Source organism: Phacochoerus africanus, chromosome 9, assembly GCF_016906955.1.
Source record: "Phacochoerus africanus isolate WHEZ1 chromosome 9, ROS_Pafr_v1, whole genome shotgun sequence".
Classification (NCBI taxonomy): Eukaryota; Metazoa; Chordata; class Mammalia; order Artiodactyla; family Suidae; genus Phacochoerus; species Phacochoerus africanus.
This window is the reverse complement of record NC_062552.1, coordinates 49,507,309-49,530,175: the sequence shown is the minus strand read 5'-3', so window position 1 is coordinate 49,530,175 and position 22,867 is coordinate 49,507,309. Positions and strand designations below refer to the sequence as shown.

Genomic DNA, 22,867 nt, shown 5'->3' with positions numbered 1-22,867 from the left:
AAGATCTCAACCTCAGTGTGCTACACCACTAAACCCCATGACACACAGTAAGAGGCAGAACCAACCTGCTAGAATTTCTCTGATGGGACAATTCTGCCTCTGTTCCTCCAGCTGTAACCCAGCTACCCAGATTTCATAGCCTCAGGATTGGTTTGGAGCTTCGGCACCGTCTCCCAAATATTAAAGCCTCGTTTTCTATGTAGGTACTTCATAGATTTATGACACATGACACACCCCAAATACCATCTCATAATTTAAATGCTTGTCTGTCTGATAGACAATAACTGGTATCAGCAGCTTAGATCATTGTACCTGCTCTGTGACTTTCAAACCCCAAAGGTTTTTCTTCCATTGGAGAATTTTTTTGGGGGGAGGGTGGAATTTCCTCTTCAAAACCCAGATACTCTCTGCTCTTTTCAAGCTCTTATCAAAACCCAGACATTATTTCAGAAGGGAAGCAGCACCCTGTTCCCTGTATCTTCTGAAGCGGCCACAGACCAGCATTAAGGGGTGTTCAGGATGCAGAAAATCTGCGTGCCTGTGTTGGTCTAGATTATGGTACTTTTCATAAACTATAGAGATTTAGGAAAAAAAAAAAAAGAAAAGAAAACCCTCTCTGAAAGCTTCTAGGTCATGATCTCTTCAAAGTCAGACAGCTGCTTCATCTGCTCAACTTGCATGGAGTGCCTTCTTAGGAGCTTCTTTTTACTTCTCAAGTCAACTCTCTTTGGTGAACTTGGGGCTACAGGAACCATGGATTTTAAGCCACTAGCAAGTGGAGAGGAAGGCTTGCTGCTCGATCTAATATCGGGGATAGGTGGGTTCAGATTGACATTTAAAGGTGGAAGGAAGCCAGGCCTGGTCTGAGAAATTCGGTCTAGTAACAGAGTTCCAGAACCCCGTCTTTCTAGGAGATGGGGTGGTCTGTGGCGCGCTGAGCTGGGGGATGTGCTGGGCACAGTATCCAGGGACTCCCTTGAGCCCTGGAAAAGGGTCAGGTGGGAACTGTTGAGCTTCATTCGATCTAAGGGTCCTTTGCCTGGTTCAAGGGAAATAGAGTTGGGCAGTTCCGTCCCTGCCTGTAAATCTAAATCATAGAGGTCATTTTCCAGCCGCTTAAGGGACACTGCATCTTTGAGAGCAGAGGGACCTGAGGGGCTGATACCTCCCTTCTCTTGGTCAATAGGGAGCGTTCCCCTTCTGGCCAGACGTGGGTGGGAAGCCTGACTTTTCTCATAGGCTGCTTTCCACGATGCTGGTGCTGAAGAGGCTGGAATCTTCAGAACCTGCTCCGTGACCGTGTGGAAGAGGCTGGGGTCTTTGCTATCGATACTGTTGGTTCTGGAGAGAGGTCCCCTTTTGGGGAAGGACACATCACTAATGCTCTTGATGACCTCGTTGTCTGTGCCAACACCATGGTTCTCGTCCTGACGTACGGAGGCGGCCAACACGGAGGGTGCGATCAGGCCCCAGGGTTCGGACTGGAGCCTCTTCAGTTGGGGCAGACGGGCCCTTTTGAGGTTCCCAACTTTCCTAGTGGGTGACCCAGGGTCATTCAGAGCCTTCGAGGTGTTGCAGCCACTTGGATGCCCTGCCTGGAGGCTGAAGAAGTCATCTTCCTTCTCACTGGGTGGACAACCCAGGCCTGGGGCCTTCAGCTCAATGTCCGAGGGGGATGCACACAGTGGAGGCGACTGTCTGTCTGTCTCTTTGGGTGAAGGAGGGACGTTAAGATACTGTTTGGTGGTTTTGGTGCCTGAAGAGGATTTATCTGTGGTTATGATAATCACCTCCTTGCCTTTGGCTCTGCAGGCATCCAAGAGATGTTTCAACGCATCCTTGTCATCTGCATTTATTGCGTAAACCAGAGCTGAAGCCCCCGTGCGATCCTCGAGGCTGGGATCCGCTCCATTCTCCAGAAGTAGGGAGACCACTTCTCCCCCAGCTCTTCTGATGCAAGCATGGATGAGGGCGGTCTTGCCGGACTTATCCTGAATATTGGGGTCAGCCCTGTTGTCCAGCAGGTACTTCACCATCTTGGACTTGCTGATGCTTTGCTGGTCCACATGCTTGGTGATGCATGCCACCATGAGAGCCGTCTCACCCTTGTCATTGCTTTCGTTGATATAGGCGCCTCCTTCCAGGAGGAGTCGGGTCAGCCTGAGCCTCCCCAGCCACACCGCCTTTAAAAGTGAGTTGCCATCCGTTCTTAGTTCTGTGTCGTCATCCATCATACTGGCCACAGCTTAGCGTCCCTGAGCCGCAGTGGTGATCACACCTAGCAAGGGAAGAAGAGAGAAAGGTGTCATGTGTTCTGTAACTGAGCTGAGCAGCATGGCGGTTACAGAGTCTGGATACAGTCATGTCCCATCCTGATCCCGTTAGGCCACCTGGCTTGGTTATTTAACTTCTCTGAGTCTGTTTCTTCATCCGTAACATGGTGGGGGTGGGGGTGGTCCTAGTAGCAAGCTACTTCGTAAAGTCATTGTGAGAATTAAATGAGATAGTGGATATAAAACACTTAACCACACGGAAAGCAGTTGACATAATGCCTAGTATGGAGGAACCAATGCAACACGCATGCTCTTGCTGTGTTGACTGTGCAATACTTATCACAAAGCAGTTTAAGAAACTTGATTTTCTGTCTGCCAGGACCTGTAAAGTCCAAGTCCTCGGTAAGGCAAGGTCTGTGTCTATCTTTGTTCATTACTGTAGCCCCAGCATTTAGCAATGAGTCACACTTAATCAATTACATCATAAATAATGGTTTACCACATTGCTATTCTAGGTATGTATCAAAAAGACCCGGAGGAAATGCACCAAAATGGTGATAGGATCATGGATAGTTTTCATTTTCTTCTTTTTGCTGTATTTCCTAAAATAAACATGGATTACAGTTGTCATGGGAGGAATACTGTAAAACAAAAGCAATCCAACTGTCCCCTGGGCAGGTTGTAGTCACCACTTTTCCAGCAGATGTCAGAGTTTTCATCCTCCTCATTCAGACTCTCAGAAGAGCTGGCATAATGCAGTGCTCCACCCTCCCCTCTGGTTGAACAGATCTGAGACAGAGGGATGGGCAGGGGATTGCATTTTTGCTCATAAACACTAGGAAATTAAAGCTCACACCAGCGCTTCCCCCCACTGACCTTGAGAAACCCTAGTTTTCTGCTTTGGTTCTCCTCGTGTCAGTTACCTAATTCCTGGACTCAGAGCCTCCAAGCTGGGGGTTGATCCAGAGGTTTTCCACAATAAGGAGAAATGGTCTCCCAGAATCGGTGTCCCTCCAGCCCCTTGTCCCCAACTGGCTGTGCTCTGCCAGCCTGGTCCCTCTCTGCCAGCCTGGTCCCTCCATGTGGACTCTTTGTCCTTCAGGCTCCGCTGTACAGAGGTCAAGAAGCCTGAGTTTCCTGACTCCTCTGAGGCGCATCATCCTTCCTCTGACCCCACCACCTGGAGCAGTTATTGATCAAGTTCTATTCCTCTGTTAAATAGGAAGTCAAAAGCTTTTCTTGGCTGAAATTAACAGATGAATATATATCCTTTTTAAACTTTTAATACAGGAAGAGACACTTTTTAAAAAAGCCCAAATCACACATACACACACATATATATACATGAATATGTGTGTGTGTGTGTGTGTGTGTGTGTGTGTGTGTGTGTATTAAAGAAGAGGTATCTGGAGTTCCCGTTGTGGCACAGTGGAAACGAACCTGACTAGTATCCATGATGGATCTCTGGCCTCGTTCAGTGGGTTAAAGATCTGGCTTTGGCTGCAAGCTGTGGTATAGGTGGCAGATGCGGCTCGGATTCTGCATTGCTGTGGCTGTGGCGTGAGTCAGAAGGTGTAGCTTCAATTCAGCCCTTAGCCTGGGAACCTCCATATGCTGCAGGTACAGCCCTAAGGGGGGGGGGGGGAGGTATCCTTTACACAACCCCAGCCCTCCTTGAAGCCACTCTTCTTTTCAGAAATAACAGTGGCTACTAGTCTAGGGTATATCTTTCTGCTTCAGATCATTTTCTGCTTCTTCCAAAATGTATTGTGTGGTTTTATTTTATTTTTAATTTATTTTATTGAAGTATCATTGAGTTACAGTGCTGTGTTAATTCCTGCTATACAGCGCAGTGACTCAGTTATACATCTACATGCATTCTTTTTCACATCCTTTTCCATTATGGTTTATCCCAGGATGTTGAATACTGTTTCCCGTGCGAGACAATAGGACCTTGTTCCATTCTCTGTATGATGGTTTGATCTTGTTGCAGTTGTGTTTATGTGTTCCTATGAGATTTTCTATAAAATCACTACCATCCATACACTGAATGTTATTCAGTGTATTCACAAGAAGTCTCTGCTTCTGTCCCTTCACCTCTATGCTTCTTTCTTCAGTCACCTACCGATATTCTCTCCCTCCCTCTCCCTCTCTTTCTCTCTCTCCCCTGACGTGGCCTTTCTCTTCTGTTCCTGGCACTTGAACTCTTCTATGGTCCTGCATATGATCATTTTATTACAGTTCTACCTGCTGATAAGCTTGTTGGTCCCCACGCTCTGGACATTTAAAGCAGAATTTTCAAGGGCTAAATAAAGAAAAGGGAATGGGCACTGAAAACACACTGTTTTCTTTCTTTCTTTCTTTTGCCTTTTCTAGGGCCGCTCCTGTGGCATGTGGAGGTTCCCAGGCTAGGGGTCCAGTTGGAGCTGTTGCCGCCGGCCTACACCACAGCCACAGCAACGCCAGATCCGAGCCACATCTGTGACCCACACCACAGCTCACAGCAACGCCGGATCCTCAACCCACTGAGCAAGGCCAGGGATCGAACCCGCAACCTCATGGTTCCTAGTCAGATTCGTTAACCACTGAGCCATGATGGGAACTCCAACACCCTGTTTTCCATTCCATCCGCGGGGCCCTCCATCTCCTGGCCCCACGTCTTCAGCACCCTCACCTGCTACGCCTGTCCTCTCTGCAGAACCACCTCTCTTAAAGTCTGGTTGTTTCTCAAATGCCCCACTTTTTATTTTTCTTCCTTTTAGCACTGTTCCTGTTTCTAACTTTAAGACCTTCATGCTCTTCTTTAATTATTCATCATCCCTCAAATCTCAGCTCAAATGTTACTTCCTTTTTAATCAGGAGAAAAAGCACTCAAGATCGAAGAGGGAGAGTAGAATAAAATTACCACTGACTCATATCCAGACTATATAAAGAACTCCTACAAATCACTTCCTCCAAAAGAGGATACACAAATGGCCACTGAGTACAGAAAAAGGTGCTCAGCCTTGTTAGGAATCAAGGAAAATCAAATTACAGCCCAATGAGATACCACTACACCCTCTAGCATGGCTAAAATTAGACCGACGTGCCAAGGATGGATGAAGATGGAAAGCATCAGGAACAAGTTGGTGGGGGCATAAATTGGTCCCACTAAACTAAGGCCTATATTCTGACTCGGGAATTCCGTGCCTGGCTTTAGATGTGTGGTAGATTGAAAAGCATGACCGCAGAATCCTCCCATCACAGCGTGCACACCACTTGAGATAAGATACTGCCTCTCCTCTCCTCAGAAGGAGGAGTTGATCTAGATTTGCTTTGGCCAATAAGATGCTGCCAAACTCGCTTCGACTTTCAAGGCAAGGCATCAATGAACCTTGCACCTTCAAGATGTGCTCTCCTGGGCATTTCCATTGTGGCTCAGTGGGTTAAGAACCCATCATAGTGTCTTTGAGGATTTGGCTTTGATACCTGACCTCCCTCAGTGGGTTAAGCTTTCAGCATTGCCTGGACGATGGCATAGGCCAGCAGCTGTAGGTCCAATTCAGCCCCTAACCTGGGAACTTTCATATGCTAAAGGTGGAGTCCTAAAAAGAAAGGAAGAAAAAAAGATTTGCTCTCCCATGACCCAGATGCCAAGGAAAGAAGTCTGGGGTGTCCTCCTAGAAAGGACACAGCACTTCAGCTGACAGCCCTGATAAACATGAGCATGTGTGAGAGGCCACCTCAGACCAGCCACATCCCAGATGATTACAGCCGCATGAGGGAACCCAGTGGAGGCCAGCAGAAGTTCCCAGAGGCTGGTCCAAATTGCAGAAATATGAACAAATAAACAGTTACTGGTTTAAGCCACTTACTCAGGGATAGTTTGTTCACAGCAATAGATGACTGGTAAATATGTGTAGCAGAACATGCAAAGGTGATCCTGGCAGCACTCTTCATAAAAAGGAAAAACTAGAAACAACCCATCAAGAAGAAAATAAAGAAATTATAGTATATTCATATTCATACGGTGGGATACTGTACACCATCTTTGCATTCCATCTCTTCTCTCTCTCAACCATGCACACACACACACAACATACCAAAAGAAAAAAAAAATGAATACCTCATCCCCTGCGTTCAACTTTCTCACTGGAGTATGGATTTGGTTAATCATCTGGTTCAGCCTCCTCCCCAGAACTCGGAGCCCCTTGAGGCAGGAAAACAGTCTTTTCTCCTTCATCAGCTGTGTGATCACTCAAAAGGGAGATAAAGGAAAAGATGGAGGGAAGGAGGGAGGAAGAGAAAAAGAAAAGGAAGGTGTGGAGGAGAGGTGGATGGATAATTGAGTCCTCTTTCTACGTTGCATGTGGTACAAATCACATAGTTCTGGACTAGCTCAAAGCCCGGGGAGAGAGAGAAGGAGGCAGGTAAGGAGAAAAAGAAGAGAGGAACGAAGAGGGTGGAATGTCTGGGAGATCCTTCTCTCCTTCAGTTGGAATCAGGGTCCATCTCCTCCCCTGAGTTCAGGCTTGTACCCCAATCAACTCTTCCCCAGCCCCTCAGGAGAGAGCAGGAGAGAGGCGTGGTATCTGAGTTGACCTCTGAGGTCTGGAATGTCTAGCCCCGCTATAGATAGAATGTTCTCTGTCCACAGGGAGCTATTTTTCAGGTTGTCTCTAACTGTTTTTTCACTGCGGGCCTCCCCCCTGAAATTCCTTAAATGATGAAAACGCAGGAGCTGAGGGTGAGGAGAGAATCAGATCCTTACCTCATTCTTGCAGCCCAGATAAAATATGCCACCCTGACATTAACTGTTGGTGTGCTGCATTTGTCATTCTATACTTTTCATGTCAAGAACATTGGGTTTTAAAGATCTCACACAGCTAGTTGTCAAGAGCCTTGTAAATGTCACCAGACGTTATGCATCACCCAGATTACATAGCCCTGTCTACTTCCCTCTCTCTGGGGGTTGGCCACTCACCTTGCTTTCTTGCCTGAGTGCCTTTAGCCAAGTCCATGCCTTGGTCTTTGAGTCAGGTTACTGCTGCTGCTATCACTGCTATAGATGGCCAAGCCTCACACCTCATCTCAGCTAATCAGGAGAAACTGACTATTGACGTTCTCTGATAGCTGCCAGGTATGACAAGATCACTCCACTCAGAAATGTGGTGGAATTCACTTTTTTTTTTTTTTTTTGCCTTTTAAGGCCACACCTGCAGCACATGGAAGTTCCCAGGCTAGGGGTAGAATTGGAACTACAGCTGCTGGCCTACACCACAGCCACAGCAACACCAGATCCAAGCCACGTCTGTGACCTACACCACAGCTCATGGCAATGCCAGACCCCTAACCCACTGAGTAAGGCCTGGGATCGAACCCACATCCTCATAGATACTAGTCTGAGCCATGACGAACTTCCTGGGAATTAACTCTCTGTGGAGCAAATAATTGACCAATGGGTGATGGCAAGTGGGAAGTAGATATCGGCTGGACTCTTCCTTTTCTTCTCCTACTAGCCTGGTTTTGGTTTAAAAAACTTTGGTGGGAGGTGATGGATTATACAACTTCCACAAGACTGAGCAATTAGTGGCTTGTCACCCAGCCATAACCCTTGTATTTGCTCTTCTTCTTTCTTTGCTTCGGGTTTGATTTCCCCTTGTTCCTACTTCTCAGTGTTTTATAACCCAATAAAGTGTTAATATGTATGTTTGCCCTAATCTGACAGCAGCTGCCTTGCTTGAAGCATCACATGTCCCTATTAAATGAATATCCCCTCTCCCCCATTTAACATGAAGAAACTGAAGCCAAGAGAGAATCACTGGCTTGTCTGTGGTCATTCACATACCAGTGGGTGACTCTTCTGAGACTTTCTGCCAGTCCACAGTGACTCTTTCTCTCTGACATCGATCCCCCCACACTCAGTGTTCAGCTTTTGGCAGGTGACATTGTCCTCTTTGATATGCCCCAGGTGCTTGACTGACTGGACCTTGGGTGGAATTTGAGATCAAGAAACACCAGTTATCTTGGGCTTGTTTGTAGGAACTGAAGTGTTAGGAACTCTGGAGACAAGGCTGCATTTGTGGGGTAGCCACATGCACAGAGAAGCAGAAAAGCTGATGTGCTCATGGAAGTAAACACACTGAGAAGCTAAGATGAGAACCCCCTCTCTCTTCAGAAGTTCAGCTTCCTTTGGGGTCTGTGAGCATTCTAGAAGCCATGTTTCTTTTTCACTTGCATTTTTATTACATATAATAAGGTAAATCTTCATTACTTGCTGACTCATTCATTCATACATTTACTACCCACCACTCTGTGTTGGCACCATGCTAGGTTTTGAGGACCAAGAAGTCCACAGAGTTCAGGATTGGAAGGATGAGACTAGAGGCTGGAGGTCACAGAGGAGCCTCTCCATGATAAAGAGGATCCGAACCACCAAAGTGAAAAGGTTATGGAAGAACCAAGCTGGAGAGATGCTTGAAAGGTAGACTTGAATAGTGACCCATTGGATGTGGGAGTCAACCAAGACCTAATTTACATTAGCCTGGGCATTTATCCCCTACTGTGCATCACAGAGAAGAAACGTTAAGGACACCTAATGCTGGAAGCATTTGATGTCTTTCAAGTTTTCCAAGTTTGTTGGAAGAAAAGGAAGCAATCCTGATCGAGAAGAGCTGGTACATGTTCAGAATTTGGAAATTCCATCCCCTTTGGCAGCTCTGAGCTCCACCTTTGTATCTTTAAAAATTAGCAGCCCTAAAGTGGTGGGGTTCTTTTTCCATCACACATTTCAGAAGAAGCATAAACTGAGAAATAAGCAAAGTTTGCCTGGTTCTTTCCTGCTCATGCTCCCTTTCCCTCTCCTTCTCAGGGCTGTTTTCTGTTTAACTCAACTCCGCTATAATGACGGCTAACATAATTTCTGAAGGTTCAGGAAGAAATGCTGAAAAGTAAAACATCACTAACACCAAAAAAAAACAAAAAACAAAAAAAAAACCCTGAATCTTTTTTTTTTTTTTTTGCCTTTTTAGGGCTGCACGTGTGGCATATAGAAGTTCCCAGGCTAGGGGGCAAATCAGAGCTACAGCTGCCAGCCTATGCCACAGCCACAGCAACACAGGATCTGAGCTGCATCTGCATTCTACACCACAGCTCACAGCAATGCCAGATCCTTAACCCACTGAGCAAGGCCAGAGATTGAACCCTCATCCTTGTGGGATGCAAGTTGAAAAAAAAAACAAAAATCTTTGATGGAGGGGCTGAATGGGCAGAATGATTTGCCTTTTTTGTCCAGAAACCCTTGGATTATTTTATTATTCACAAAATTATGGAAGTCTTAGACTTTTGAAGCTCAAAGGAGGTGTCTTGTTCAGTCTTTCCCAGTTTATAAATGGGGACTTTAAATAACAGAGATTTAGTCTTTAATCTCACCAAATTCAGGCTCTTTTGTGCCCATGGCTTCCCGGACCTGATTCGTGGGGAACAAGACTGCAGAGTGACAGGCTGAGGGCTAAATGCGGGGCACAGTTATGTTTTGCTTGTCTGGAACTGTGCTTTAATTTTTAAACATTTGAATGTTTTAAGATGGATTTTTCATTGTCCAATTTGACAGAGGCCCCGCCATTCTCTGTAGTCTTTAACAACTGGCCCAATTCACACATTCAAGTTATTTACCTAGCCTCTGTAGGTATGCGGGTTTGTGATACTCGGCATAAAAGTAAAATACATGGAATCTGAGTCAGAGTGCTGTGTCTTTGTTCTTCCCATCACATCCTACTTTCTTACCTCTACAGGTTTGTTAGGAGGCTTAAAAGAGCTGATGATGTAGAAGCCCTTTTATGAACTTTAAAGTATGTTGTGCTTGTGTGAACCATTAAAAATACCTAACGCTTTATTACTTCAGGGCAGATAAAATACCATTTGCTTTATCACCCCTTCTTTTGAGTCACATTTGCATCTGATTTCCAGTTAAATTTCCCTTGTTTGGCACAGTGGTAAATCTTTCAGAGGGTTGAGGCATTGCATTGGTTTCAAGACTACTCTCATTAGACCTAGTAGAAAAAGTATGCAAAAGAGGAGGGGCAACAGATTCCTGCAAAAGTCTACAAAGTTCCTCATATCCTTATACAAAGGGCTGGATATACACTTTACTGTACTTTCTGACCCAGAGCAAGTTATAATATGCTTATTTCATATTCATCTTATTTCTGGCTATAGCTTAAATCTTTCTCGACTACTTCTAATATATATATATATATATAAACCTGGTGTCTTGTGGATCTTTATCAATTGCTTTACATTCTTTGTGGAACAATATAGGATATAATCAATGAACATTTATTAGGTTGATTCATATGGAGTTACTGCTTCTATAAGTAAAAATGGTCAAAAAACCATCGGTTTCACATGATCCAAACTGTTACTTATGGTGCTTATCTAAATATATTTTAATGCTGTCATGCTCCATAATCCAAGTTCTTGAGGATGTGCCAGTCATGGTGGGAGAATTACAGGATAGAGAAGTAGCAGACCTGGATTCTAATCTCAGCTCTGCTACTAGGAAGCTGAATAATTAGGGGCAAGCATCATTTTGCCAAATGAATAGAAGAGCTCCAATTCGCCTTACCGGATTTTAAAAGGACCAGATACAGGCAATATGTGAACATTCTTTATAAAGTCCTATAAAAATCCAAGGGGTTATTATGTTGAATTTAACTTACCCAGATTCCTACCTCCAAGCCATGCTTTTTGTTGTGCTCAGCACCCTATACAGTGCCACTAGGGCTCATTACCAATCCTTTTTCTCTTCCAATCACCTGCCTCCCTTCCTTTCTTGACTCCACCACCCAACCACAATTCAGATTCTGCCGAGTCTTTCTGCATATACAATACCTTTGATCACCCTCCTCTCACACTTCTGCAAGGGAAGCATTCTTATCATAATTTTATAGACATGGAGCCTGAAGTTCAGACACGTTAAGTAATTCTGCCCAAGAACACACATCTGCAAGTTGTACAGCTTTGATTCAAACTTTGTTCCTCTGATCCCATGTTCACAGCTCTTTCACAGTAAGAATTCTGCTCAGGCACATCTTCCGACCACTGCCACCTGAAGTGGAGTGTACAAATGCAGCTATACCATTTGGTGGTTGTAGAAACTGGGGCAAGTTGCTCAATCCCTCTTGCTTCAGTTTTCTCATCTGTAAAATGGGGTTCATAGCAGACAACTGTGGTGTAAATAACAATAAAATAACTCATGTAGAGTGCTCAGCACAGGGCCTTGGCACATGGAAAATACTCAATAAATGTTAATTTTGAAGAAGTTTGGGTACATCTTTCAAAATTGAGGAGGCCACACCGTTCAGCTGTACTATTTGTGGAAGCTTGGGGGCTATCTTTATTCTCCGCCTCTTCCTTCTGCAGTCACGGGAAGCAGTTAGAAGCTGATCAGAAATTGAGGTCCACGTTTGCTTTTGCGATTCGAGAATCCTATCTCCTGGCTCTAGGGGCGGCGTTAGGTAGTCGCCTGCCGCAGAGAGCTGCGAAGGTCTGGGGCGGAGGAGACAATGCCGCCCAGTACTCAATGGGCGCCGCGCGGCCCTTGGGCTCTGTCCGAGGTGCTGAACGCCGCGGTATCGCGGTGCGCGGGCAGTGTGTCAGGGCGACCATTGTTGCCAGTGTCTGTGAGCATCTTCGTGGAGAAGGCCGAGTATGGGAGTCAGGTGAAACCAGGACGGTAAGTCCTTCTCCCATCATTTCTCTAAAATGCTTAGATTCATACTCTTTACAATTTCTTGCACCTTCTCGGCATCATAACCTCTCACCTCCTGTTCCTTATAGGTTTCTGCAAAAATGTGGACTTTGCTCCCCCTTCAGTCCCTGCAGAATTCAGACGCCTATCACCTAGCCCTGATCCGCAATCATTTCCTACAAAAATTCGACCCCCTACGCATCTCATCCCCACGCATCAATGCAAAAATAAAAAATTCTAAATCCATCTTCCACTCCCATCTCCCACAATTTCCTGTGATAAAAGCACTCTCTCCTACCAGCCTCCCACTCATGCCTGTGGCTAAACTGTGTGGACTTACTTCTTGGGAGCTGAAGGTCCCACCCAGGTGACCAATGGAGACCCCTGGGGGTGTGCTTACCTGGTGGGGACGCTCACCAAGCGAGACCACCTGGGTCCAAGCCACGGGTAGTGTCATGACTCCAAAAGCAAAGTCAGGGGGCGCCCCGCACCCCTGCCTGAGGCTGTGGGTTGGCTTGCCAGGCTGAACCAGCGCTGGGAGCTGGGGGAACCCGGGCCTCGCGGGTCCTGTTGAGTGACTTGCCCAGAACTTCTTTAAGGTTTATAAATAAAGCTTCTGCGTCAGTTCCTTCAAATCACTCCCTGCTCCTCCAAGTTGCAGTGGGAACAAGGGAGCTTTTTTAAAGAGAAAGAAAGCGTGAAAGACAAGAATTGTCCCCAGTTCTGGTTTGCAGATCTCCTGCGCCACCCCAGCCCTCCAGCTCCTTCTCCAGCTCTACTGGCTGATGAGGCGCTGCTGCCCGCGGGTGCCTGAGAGCATCTCTCCAGCCGAGGCTGGAGCGGGTTGTGTGGGTGTGTGTGCTGAGGAGGAAGGAGGAAGGAGGGGGCAGCGGGGGTGGGGAAGTGCCTACCTGCAGCTGCGGGCAGAGGCGCCGGCCACCCCGCCCCCTCATCCCCAGCTCTTGAGGGATTAGACTCCCTTAGCAATTTAGCTTGAGCCTTTAGGAGCCCCAGGGGGTGGGGGCAGATGGGGCATGGCGACCCTCAGGTCAGGAGTAGTGAGGGGACACTCCCAGAGTCTGACACTGCAGATCCCAGACCAGAGTAAGCATGTGAATTCCTTTCTCCTTTGCTCTTTCAGCAGCTCTGCCTTCCTCCAGTTTCCTTCGAGAAACACCCTCGAATCTCAGGATGTCTGTCCACAGAGTGGGAAGGAGAGGGAGAGAAGAGTGGGCGAGTGTGACGGTAAGATCTGGGGAGAATCTGATGATCACAAACCGTCGGATTCCATTCCAGCTCCATCCTTTAACCTACCTCCTACTTGTTCCCAGGGCTGCTCATCGACAATTTTTGTTTCCTTTGTGACAAAAGTAACTCACAGCTTGTATAGGATGCAAAGCACAGGGCATTATATTTAGAAAGCTTGTGGCCCCCCTCACCTAGCTTTTCATGTCTTTCTACTGTTAGTCCATCACCCAGAAGTAACCTGCATTTTCAAACCACAAACCCACTGGTTTATATGATCTAGATTTATATAGACACAAAGTTCTGTTTTTGCAAAAGAAAAAAAAGTCCTATTTCTTCTTGAGTTAGTTTTAGTCATTTACGTTTTCCTAGATTATCAGCTGTCTCATTTACAATGTGAAATTCACAGACACAAAGTTACAACTAGTATCACCTCATGGTGTTTGCTCTTCTCTGAAACTGTACCCCTTTTTCACTCTTAATATTGTGTATTTGTGTGTTCTCCCTCCCCAGTGCCCATTGTTTAAAACCAAACTTGCTGCAGGGCTATCAATTTTATTGACCTCTTAAAAATATAAATATCATCCTATAATCTGCCTTTATCACACGGTTTTCAATGGTATTACCTACCTTTTCAAGTAGCATCTATTAGTTATAAGCGATGAATAATATATGGGGGGGAAATCTTTCTCTAGAAAGCATTTTTAAGGTTTTGTATATCCAAATCTGTAAGTCTTATTTTTCATGGCTTCTAGATTTCTTGTCTTGCTTAGGGACACCCAGAATCAAAAGAATAGTTGCTTAAATGTTCTAGTAACTTATAAATTGATTGTTATTGTTGTTGTGATGATGTTTCGATTATCAGTTCACTTGGAAATTATATATATACACAGGGTAGGGTAAGGATTGGCTGAAGGTGAAAAGCCAACTGCCCCAACACCAAAACTGAATAGTCCATCCTTCTCTTGCTGATTCCAAATGCCACCCTGCGGCATATGGAGGGTCCCAGGCTAGGGGTCAAATTGGAGCTGTAGCTGTTGGCCTACACCACAATCAAAGCAATCCAGGATCCGAACCACATTTGTGACCTATACCACAACTCACAGCAACGCATATCACATAGATATTCTCCCAACAAACTTTCTCTGGTTGGTGTATGTTCTTTTATAAAAGTATACTGCTGAATTTGAATTATTTATCTTAGGGCTTTTGAGGACATCTGTATTAATAAATAAAATTATTTTCTTTTTCCTTTTTAGGGGGTGGTGGGAGTCTCATGCAGGTTTGATACAAGGTTATGCTAACTTTTTAGGATGATTTTGAAAGCATCCTGGTTTTTCCTCCACACTGTTGTTTTTAAATTATCAAGATAGCTATCTGCTTTTGATAATTTAATAGAATGCATGTATAAAACAATCTGGGCTTGGTGAATTTTAGAATGCTAGATCTTTAATTATCTTTGCAAAGTTATTGGTAAGGGAATATTCATTTTCTGATTCTTCTTGAGTCAATTCTGGGCTATTTATATTTGCCTAGAAAAGAAGTCCATCTCATTTACATTTTCAAATTTACCAGCATAAAGTTATAAGTAGTACTCCTTTATCATTTTTCATCCCCACTGAATCTGTTCTTATATCCCCTTTTCATTCCTGATATTGTGCTTTCCCCTTGTTATTTTTTGTGTTTATATCCAGTGTTATTTTGCTGTGATCAAATTATATGATCAATGTAATTTCCATTTCCTTTTTAAGTGACTTATTAAAAATACTCTGGAGTTCCCGTCGTGGCTCAGTGGTTAACAAATCCGACTAGGAACCATGAGGTTGCCGGTTCGGTCCCTGCCCTTGCTCAGTGGGTTAACGATCCGGCGTTGCCGTGAGCTGTGGTGTAGGTTGCAGACGCGGCTCGGATCCCGCGTTGCTGTGGCTCTGGCATAGGCTGGCAGCTACAGCTCCGATTAGACCCCTAGCCTGGGAACCTCCATATGCCACGGGAGCAGCCCAAGAAATAGCAAAAAGACAAAAAAAAAAAACTCAAAGAATGTACTCAATACTCACACTTAATAAAGAAAAAAGGTACCTTCTGTTTTTTTAGATACGAACAGCACAGATCCACCTGTAAAGTTAATTGGGGGTTATTACCCTGTGTCTGTATTTTATACTGCAAGGCAGTAAAGTATATTAGTTACAAGCACAGACTCTGAGGTCAGGCTACCTGGGTTTATATCCTAACTCAGTCCCCTACCAGCCATGGGACCTTTGGTGAGCCATTAAACCACCCTCCCTCTGCCTCAGTGTTCACCTCCTTAAAATTGAGTTCATAATGGAGTTCCCATCGTGGCTCAGTGGAAATGAATCTGACTAGCATCCATGAGGACAAACATTTCATCCTGGCCTTGCTCAGTTGATTAAGGATCCAACATAGCTTTGAGCTGTGGTGTAGGTCACAGATGCAGCTTGAATCCCACATTGCTGTGGCTGTGGCATAGGCCAGCAGCTATAGCTCCCATTCAACCCCTAGCCTTGGGAACCTCCATATGCCGTGAGTGCAGCCCCCCCCCAAAAAAAATTGAGTTCATAATAGTATCTACTTCATAGGACTAGGACAGGAGGCAGCTGAGTTAATACATATAAAATATTTAGTGCGGTGTCCGGAAGTGCGTAAGCACTATGTACATCTTAGCTATGTTTGTCTACCTGATCTACTAATGTTTAAGTGAAGCTGTTAAAGTCCCCCTGGATGCTTGAGTTGGGACTAAATGATGTGACCTGCCTTCTTTTGCATGCTGGAGATTCAGCTGTGAACCAGAAAGACAGGTTTTCTCTCTTTGTGGAGGAACCTTCTAGATGGAGGAGATGGAGATTTATCAGCCTTTCCTCGGGTGGGGAGGGTGCGTGTGCTCTGTTCTGTGCCATCCATTTCATACAAGAGGATGTGAGGCAAAGGCCTTTTATAACCTATTCCAAGTCTGCCTTCTGGTGGTATCTCAACCACTTCCTCAGAGATAACATCCTATATGCTAAACATCCTATATACTGGACCCACTTGATTAATAACAGTAATAATTAATTTTAAAAATAATGATTGCTAATAGTAGCAATAAACATTTTGCAACGCTTACTATTGCCAATGCCTTCTAGCAAAGACCTTCGGGAACACATCCATAGTTAAACAAGTTGGATGTATTACTTGTTGCAGCAAAGGAAAACATATACCACAGGGGGGCATGGGGCATCTCTGTGAGGTGTTAGAAAGAGTGGGTTATAGAATTTGGGCTTTGGTTGAGAGATTTGGGGAGCATTCATTCCACTCTTTTTTTTTTTTTTGGTCTTTTTGTCTTTTTAGGGCCGCACCCACGGCATGTGGAAGTTCCCAGGCTAGGGGTCTAATCGGAGCTGTAGCTGCCGGCCTACACCACAGCCACAGCAATGCCAGATCCGAGCCCTGTCGGCAACCTACACCACAGCTCTCGGCAACACCGGATCCTTAACCCACCAAGCGAGGCCAGGGATTGAACCCACAACCTCATGGTTCCTAGTCAGATTCATTAACCACTGAGCCATGACGGGAACTCCCACTCCACTCTTAACAGAAGAGAACCCAATTTGATGGTGTTCTGACACCACATAGAAAATTATAAAGTGATCCTTGGCGCCTTGGTTCCCTGGGCACTTTGGGGTTTGTTGTTGTTTTTTGTTGAGATATAATTGACATAGATATTTGTATATCTTATGATATAACTGCCGCAATACGTCTAGTTAACCTCTTTACTATACATAGTGACAAAATTTTCTGTGTATGTGAAGAAAACTTTTAAGATTTAGCCTTCTAGCAACTTTCAAATATACAATACAGTGTTATCAGCTATGGTCCCCATGGTGTACATTGTGTCGCCATGACTTATTTATTTTATAGCAGAGAATTCATTCTTTTTAACTCCCTTCTCCCATATCACCCACCGCCCCCATCCCCTCCCCACCTCTGGTAACCTCCAGTCTGGTCTCTGGGTACATGAGTATGCACTCTGTTTTAAGCAAAGGAAGTATAGTGTTTCTTTCCCATTCTTGAGCAGTTTCTCTGCACAGAGTATCTTTTTAGTCAGTCCTTGTCCATAGGGAAGAGAATGACAGACTCATAGGTGAGTTCTGAGCTCTTTAGGTAAAGCTGTTAGCAAGCCTTATGATCCGTTGATTCATTGTCTTCACACAGATTGGGAGGCTGAGTTCTACAATTAGATGCTTCCCCAAGATCACACAGCAAATCAATACCAGGACTGCCAGGCCTTGGGAGATCAGCATTGTGGTGTTGGCTGTGTTCCAGACTATTATACATTTTTAAATAACTTTTTCTGGGTTGTCATTATAAATGTGTTACAGATATATTCTTCAAAATACAGATGCGATACAGACTGATTCTTCTAGTCCTTTTAGTCTACCTTTTAATTAAAGAAAGCATTTCTCTCAAATGTTTTTATGGCACATTTAAATCAGAGATGCTTTTTGCTGCAAGTACCTGAAAACTCCATCTACACAGAGGGACTTGTTTTCTTAACATAACAGAGTGTCTGAAGGTAGACAGTTGCTACTGATGGTTCAGAGGCTCTAAACTTTCAGGACCAGCAGTGATGCTGGTGGCCTTTCCCTTAAGTGTGCTAGAAGGCTGCTGACAGCTCCAGGCATAACGTCCACCATCCAGACAGGAAAACTGCAAAGGAATAGAGCCAAACATCTGTCTGTTTTATCAGAGGAGCACACCTTCCCCAGGACGGCATCTCACAGCCGATTCCTCTTTGAATCTGTCTAATAGAGATCAGTCCTATGCAGAGATGTTGGGGAAACAGAAAGCAAGATTGCTGTGGCTGGCTTAGACCAAGAAATGACTCCTGGAGTTCCCGTCGTGGCGCAGTGGTTAACGAATCCGACTAGGAACCATGAGGTTGCGGGTTCGGTCTCTGCCCTTGCTCAGTGGGTTAGCGATCCGGCGTTGCCGTGAGCTGTGGTGTAGGTTGCAGACGCGGCTCGGATCCCGCGTTGCTGTGGCTCTGGTATAGACCGGTGGCTACAGCTCCGATTCAACCCCTAGCCTGGGAACCTCCATATGCCTCGGGAGCGGCCCAAGAAACAGCAACAACAACAACAACAACAACAAAAGAGACAAAAAAAGACAAAAGACAAAAAAAAAAAAAGAAATGACTCCTTTCCTTGATCTGGTCTAATGCCACCTCAATGACAATAGAACTCAGCAAGAAAATGAATAGGAAATAGAGGCGTTCCCTGTGGCACAGTGGGTGAAGAGTCTGGCATTGTCAATGCAGCGGGTACCACCAAATAAATAAGTAAATAAATAAGAAATGGATACTGTGACCATCACAGTGCTTGTCATTAACACTTGGACAATTCAGATGACCAAGAAAAAAAAAAAAAAGAGAGAGACTATATATAGTATTTACAAGTATAATTTTATAAAACTAGAATTAAACAATAGAGTGTATTGTATTCATCCTTCATTCTTTTCTTCCTTAAAAAAATCAGCCATAAGTGGTGTAGGCCGGCAGCTACAGCTCCAATTTGACTCCTAGCCTGGGAACTTCCATAAGCCATGGGTGTAGTTCTAAACAAACAAACAAAGTTAAAAAAAAAAAAAATCAGCTATAGGAGTTTCCTTGTGGTGCAGCAGGCTAAAGATCCAGTGTTGTCACTCCTGTGGCTCAAGTCACTGCTGTGGTGCATGTTCAGTTGTCTGGCCTGGGAACTTTCACATGGCTCCAGGAATGGCCAAAAAAAAAATCAGCTATAAAACTATCAATTTAAATTACATACTTTTTAGGAGTTCCCGACGTGGCACAGTGGTTAACGAATCCGACTAGGAACCATGAGGTTGCGGGTTCAATCCCTACCCCTGCTCAGTGGGTTAAGGATCCGGTGTTGCCGTGAGCTGTGGTGTAGGTTGCAGACGCAGCTCGGATCCCGCTTTGCTGTGGCTCTGGCGTAGGCCGGCAGCTACAGCTCCGATTCGACCCCTAGCCTGGGAACCTCCATATGCCGCGGGAGTGGCCCAAAGAAATAGCAAAAAGACAAAAAATAAAAAAATAGTAAATTACATACTTTTTAAAAATTTCAAAACCAAACCATATCTACTCACGGTTTACTTATTTCTTCCAGCGCATTACGAGCAACTGAATAGCTCTCTATTATATTTTTTAGTCTAGATAGTATCCAACCATTCACATGAAATTGGATTTCGCATCATGTTAAAACAGCTCTAGAGGAGTTCCCATCATGGCTCAGCAGTTAACAACCCAACCAGTATCCATGAGGTTGTGGGTTCGATCCCTGGCCTCGCTCAGTGGGTTAAAGATCCAGCGTTGCCGTGAGCTGTGGTGTAAGTCACAGACACAGCTCAGATCCGATCCCTTGCCTGAGAACTTCCATGTGCTGCAGGTGTGGCCCTAAAAAAACAAAAACAAAAAACAAAACAACAAGAACAACAAAAAAAAAAGCTCTAGAACAAATAAATCATTTTTAAATAAATATAAATAATACATTATATATTTTTACTCTGAGAACTTACTTCCACAACATTGCATGCTGTTCTTTTACTGTATTGTTAGCGGCTATGTTGTATTTTAGTGCATGCATGAACCATAGTTTTTTTTATCCAATTCTGTTAAAGGTATGAAGGTTTCACGTAGTTTCTATTATCAATAGCATTGCAATGAAGATCCTTTAGTTAATCCTTTTCTAATTTCAGAATTATTTCCTTAGAACAAAGTATTTGAGGTTTTAGACAAAAAGTATGCAGATTTTTAATTTTGGGGGTACATATTGCAAATGTGTTCTCCAGAAAGATTGTGCCAATTTTCATTACCCTTTGCTCATTTTAAAGGCATCCTCAACCACACTGTGTCTCATTATTAAAGAAATGCACCAGGAATGTTCCCGTTGTGGCTCAGCAGGTTAAAAACCTGACAGAATGTCCTTGAGGATGTAGGTTCGATCCCTGGCCTCACTCAGTGGATTAAGGATCTGGCATTGCTGCAAGGTGCAGCATAGGTCACAGATGTGGCCCAGATCCAGTGTTGCTGTCGCTGTGGCATAGGCCTCAGCTGTAGCTCCTGTTCAACCCCTAGCCCAGGAACTTCCATATGCCGCAGGAGCTGCCATAAAAAGAAAAAGAAAAAAAAAGAGAGAGAAATGTGCCAGTATGGTAATTTTACAATGCATCAGGTTATTGTTTTAACCTGGGTTTTTTTTGTTGTTGTTGTTGTTACTAGTCAGATTAATTTTTTTTAATGTTTATTGCCTATTCATAAATTGCTCACTTACATCTTCTAATAATTTTTCTGTGGCTGTTGGTGATTCACACTTGATTAGAAAATAGATGTAAAGTAAAATTATTCATAATTTTCCTACCCAGAGATAATCACTCTTATTCATCTGTTATTCATACGGGTTATATATTTGTTTCTCTCTTTCTCTTTCTCATGCCCCATCCATCCATCTATTTATTGTTCAATCTGTCTATCCACCTATCTATCTTGTGATAATTTCCTGTTGATAAATACCCAAAAGTCAGATTGCTGAGTCAATGGATGTCAAAAATATTTAGGCTTTGAATAATATTTGTCAAATTGTTCTGTGAAATATGATAGCAGTGTATCACTCCATGATACACCCTACAGTCATACTATTTTAAAAAGCATTTGCCAACTTGAGAGGCAAATTTGTAAGTTTTCTTCTATGTCTATGATCATATTCTCATTTGCTATCCCTAATGTCGGCTCTTTGGGGCCTTTTTACTCTTTTTTCTTAAGAGTTGATTGAGTAAATCAACTATAATGGGAAAAAATAAGTCATTATAAAATGCTTAACAACAACAAAAAGAGTTGATCAGGACTTGTCTATATTGTTTTTCTTCTAAACATAGACTGTTTACATTTGCTAGTGGTAGCATTTTTCTATTTTTAATTCACTATGTTTTGGAGCTCCCATCTTGACACAGCAGAAATGAATCTGACTAGGAACCATGAGGTTTTGGGTTCGATCCCTGGCCTTGCTCAGTGGGTTAAGGATCCAGCGTTGCCCGTGAGCTGTGGTGTAGGTCACAGACACAGCTCAGATCTGGCATTGCTGTGGCTGTGGTGTAGGCTGGCGGCTACAGCTCCGATTAGACCCCTAACCTGGAAACCTCCATATGCCGCAGGTGCGGCCCTAAAAAGAAAAAATATGAAAAAAAGAAAGAAAAAGAAAAAAAGATGTCTTCAGTTACTAATGATGTTGATCCCCTTTTCATGTTTATCAATTGTTCATATTGTGTGTGTGTGTGACTTGATTGTTCATATTCTATCCCACTTTCTATTCGACTTGTCTCATTACTTTTTAAAGCTTTCTCTGTATTTTATATTTATACCCTTTATCCTTTATATTACAAACTTTCTCCAATATTTTATTTGTATTTTAGTTTTACTATGTTGCTTTTGTCATAAATCTGTTTTAATTTTTAAGTTGTACAAATCTATATTTTCTGTTAACATTTTGGCCTTTAAGTTACCATGCTTAGAAATTTTCTGACCTGAAGATGATGAAAAAAACCCCAGCCTTCTTTAAACATTCTTAGGTTTTGATCTTTTGCCTGTAGGTTTTTGCTCCATCTGGTATTTAGTTTGTGCAGTTAACTAGACGTGCTTGGGGATTCATTGGATTCCGAATGACAAACTAACTACCTCAACAAAATTCTTGAAGAATCCATCTTTTCCTCACTGCTTTTAAATGTCACCTTTGTCATATATAAAACTTCCCTAAAATCTTGAACTTGTGAGCTTCTCATTCTTCTGTTGCTCTGACTTTCCTTCTACTTATGTCACTTCACTCTAAGTTTATATTACAGTTTCAAATGTAATGAAACAGATTTCTCCTTAAACTCCCTTTCCTAAACCTCCCGAATTTTACCAGAAATTTATTCTTTCAGATTAACTTTAAAATGATCTTAGATTCTAAAGGTTACATTTTTGATCAAATAGCATTTCTTTTCTAATCATTACAACACTACTGAATAATCTTCTTATTGCGGAATATAAATTTGAGTGCTGTCTTTCCAACGGAAAAAAAATGTCATGTTTAAGAATCATTGCTCCAGTCTGGTGTGATCCTAGTCTTTTTTAAGGTGTAGTGACCACATCCCTGCAGACCTCCACAGAGAAGACTGTTTCTTTGACCATAAGCCCAGTCTTGGAGCCCTGCAGATTCCCATGTTGATGTCATAACCCCCACTATATTGGTATTGGAGGTGGGGCCTATGGGAGTAATTAGGGTTAGATGAGGTTACGAGCATGGAGCTCTCAAGACGGGTTTAATGCCCCTTATAAGAGACATGAGTGGACTTCCCATCGTGGTGCAGCAGAAACGAACCTGACTAGTATCCATGAGGATGAGGGTTTCATCCCTGTCCTTGCTCAGTGGGTTAAGGATCCAGCGTTGCCGTGAGCTGTGGTGTAGGTTGCAGACGCGGCTCGGATCCCTCGTTGCTGTGGCTGTGGTGTAGGTTGGCAGCTATAGCTCCAATTTGAGCCCTAGCCTGGGAACCTCCCTATGCCTCTGGTGCAGTCCTGAAAAGACAAAAA

General features: G+C 43.8%; 1 protein-coding gene across 1 annotated transcript; it reads right to left on the bottom strand.

Annotated features, from left to right (window-relative positions):
- Positions 1-626: 626 nt before the first annotated feature.
- Positions 627-2,234, bottom strand: ANKRD34C (ankyrin repeat domain 34C). Its single transcript, XM_047797572.1, has one exon. The coding sequence runs from the start codon at positions 2,232-2,234 to the stop codon at positions 627-629; it is 1,608 nt and encodes a 535-aa protein (XP_047653528.1).
- Between the last annotated feature and the right edge of the window lie 20,633 nt (positions 2,235-22,867).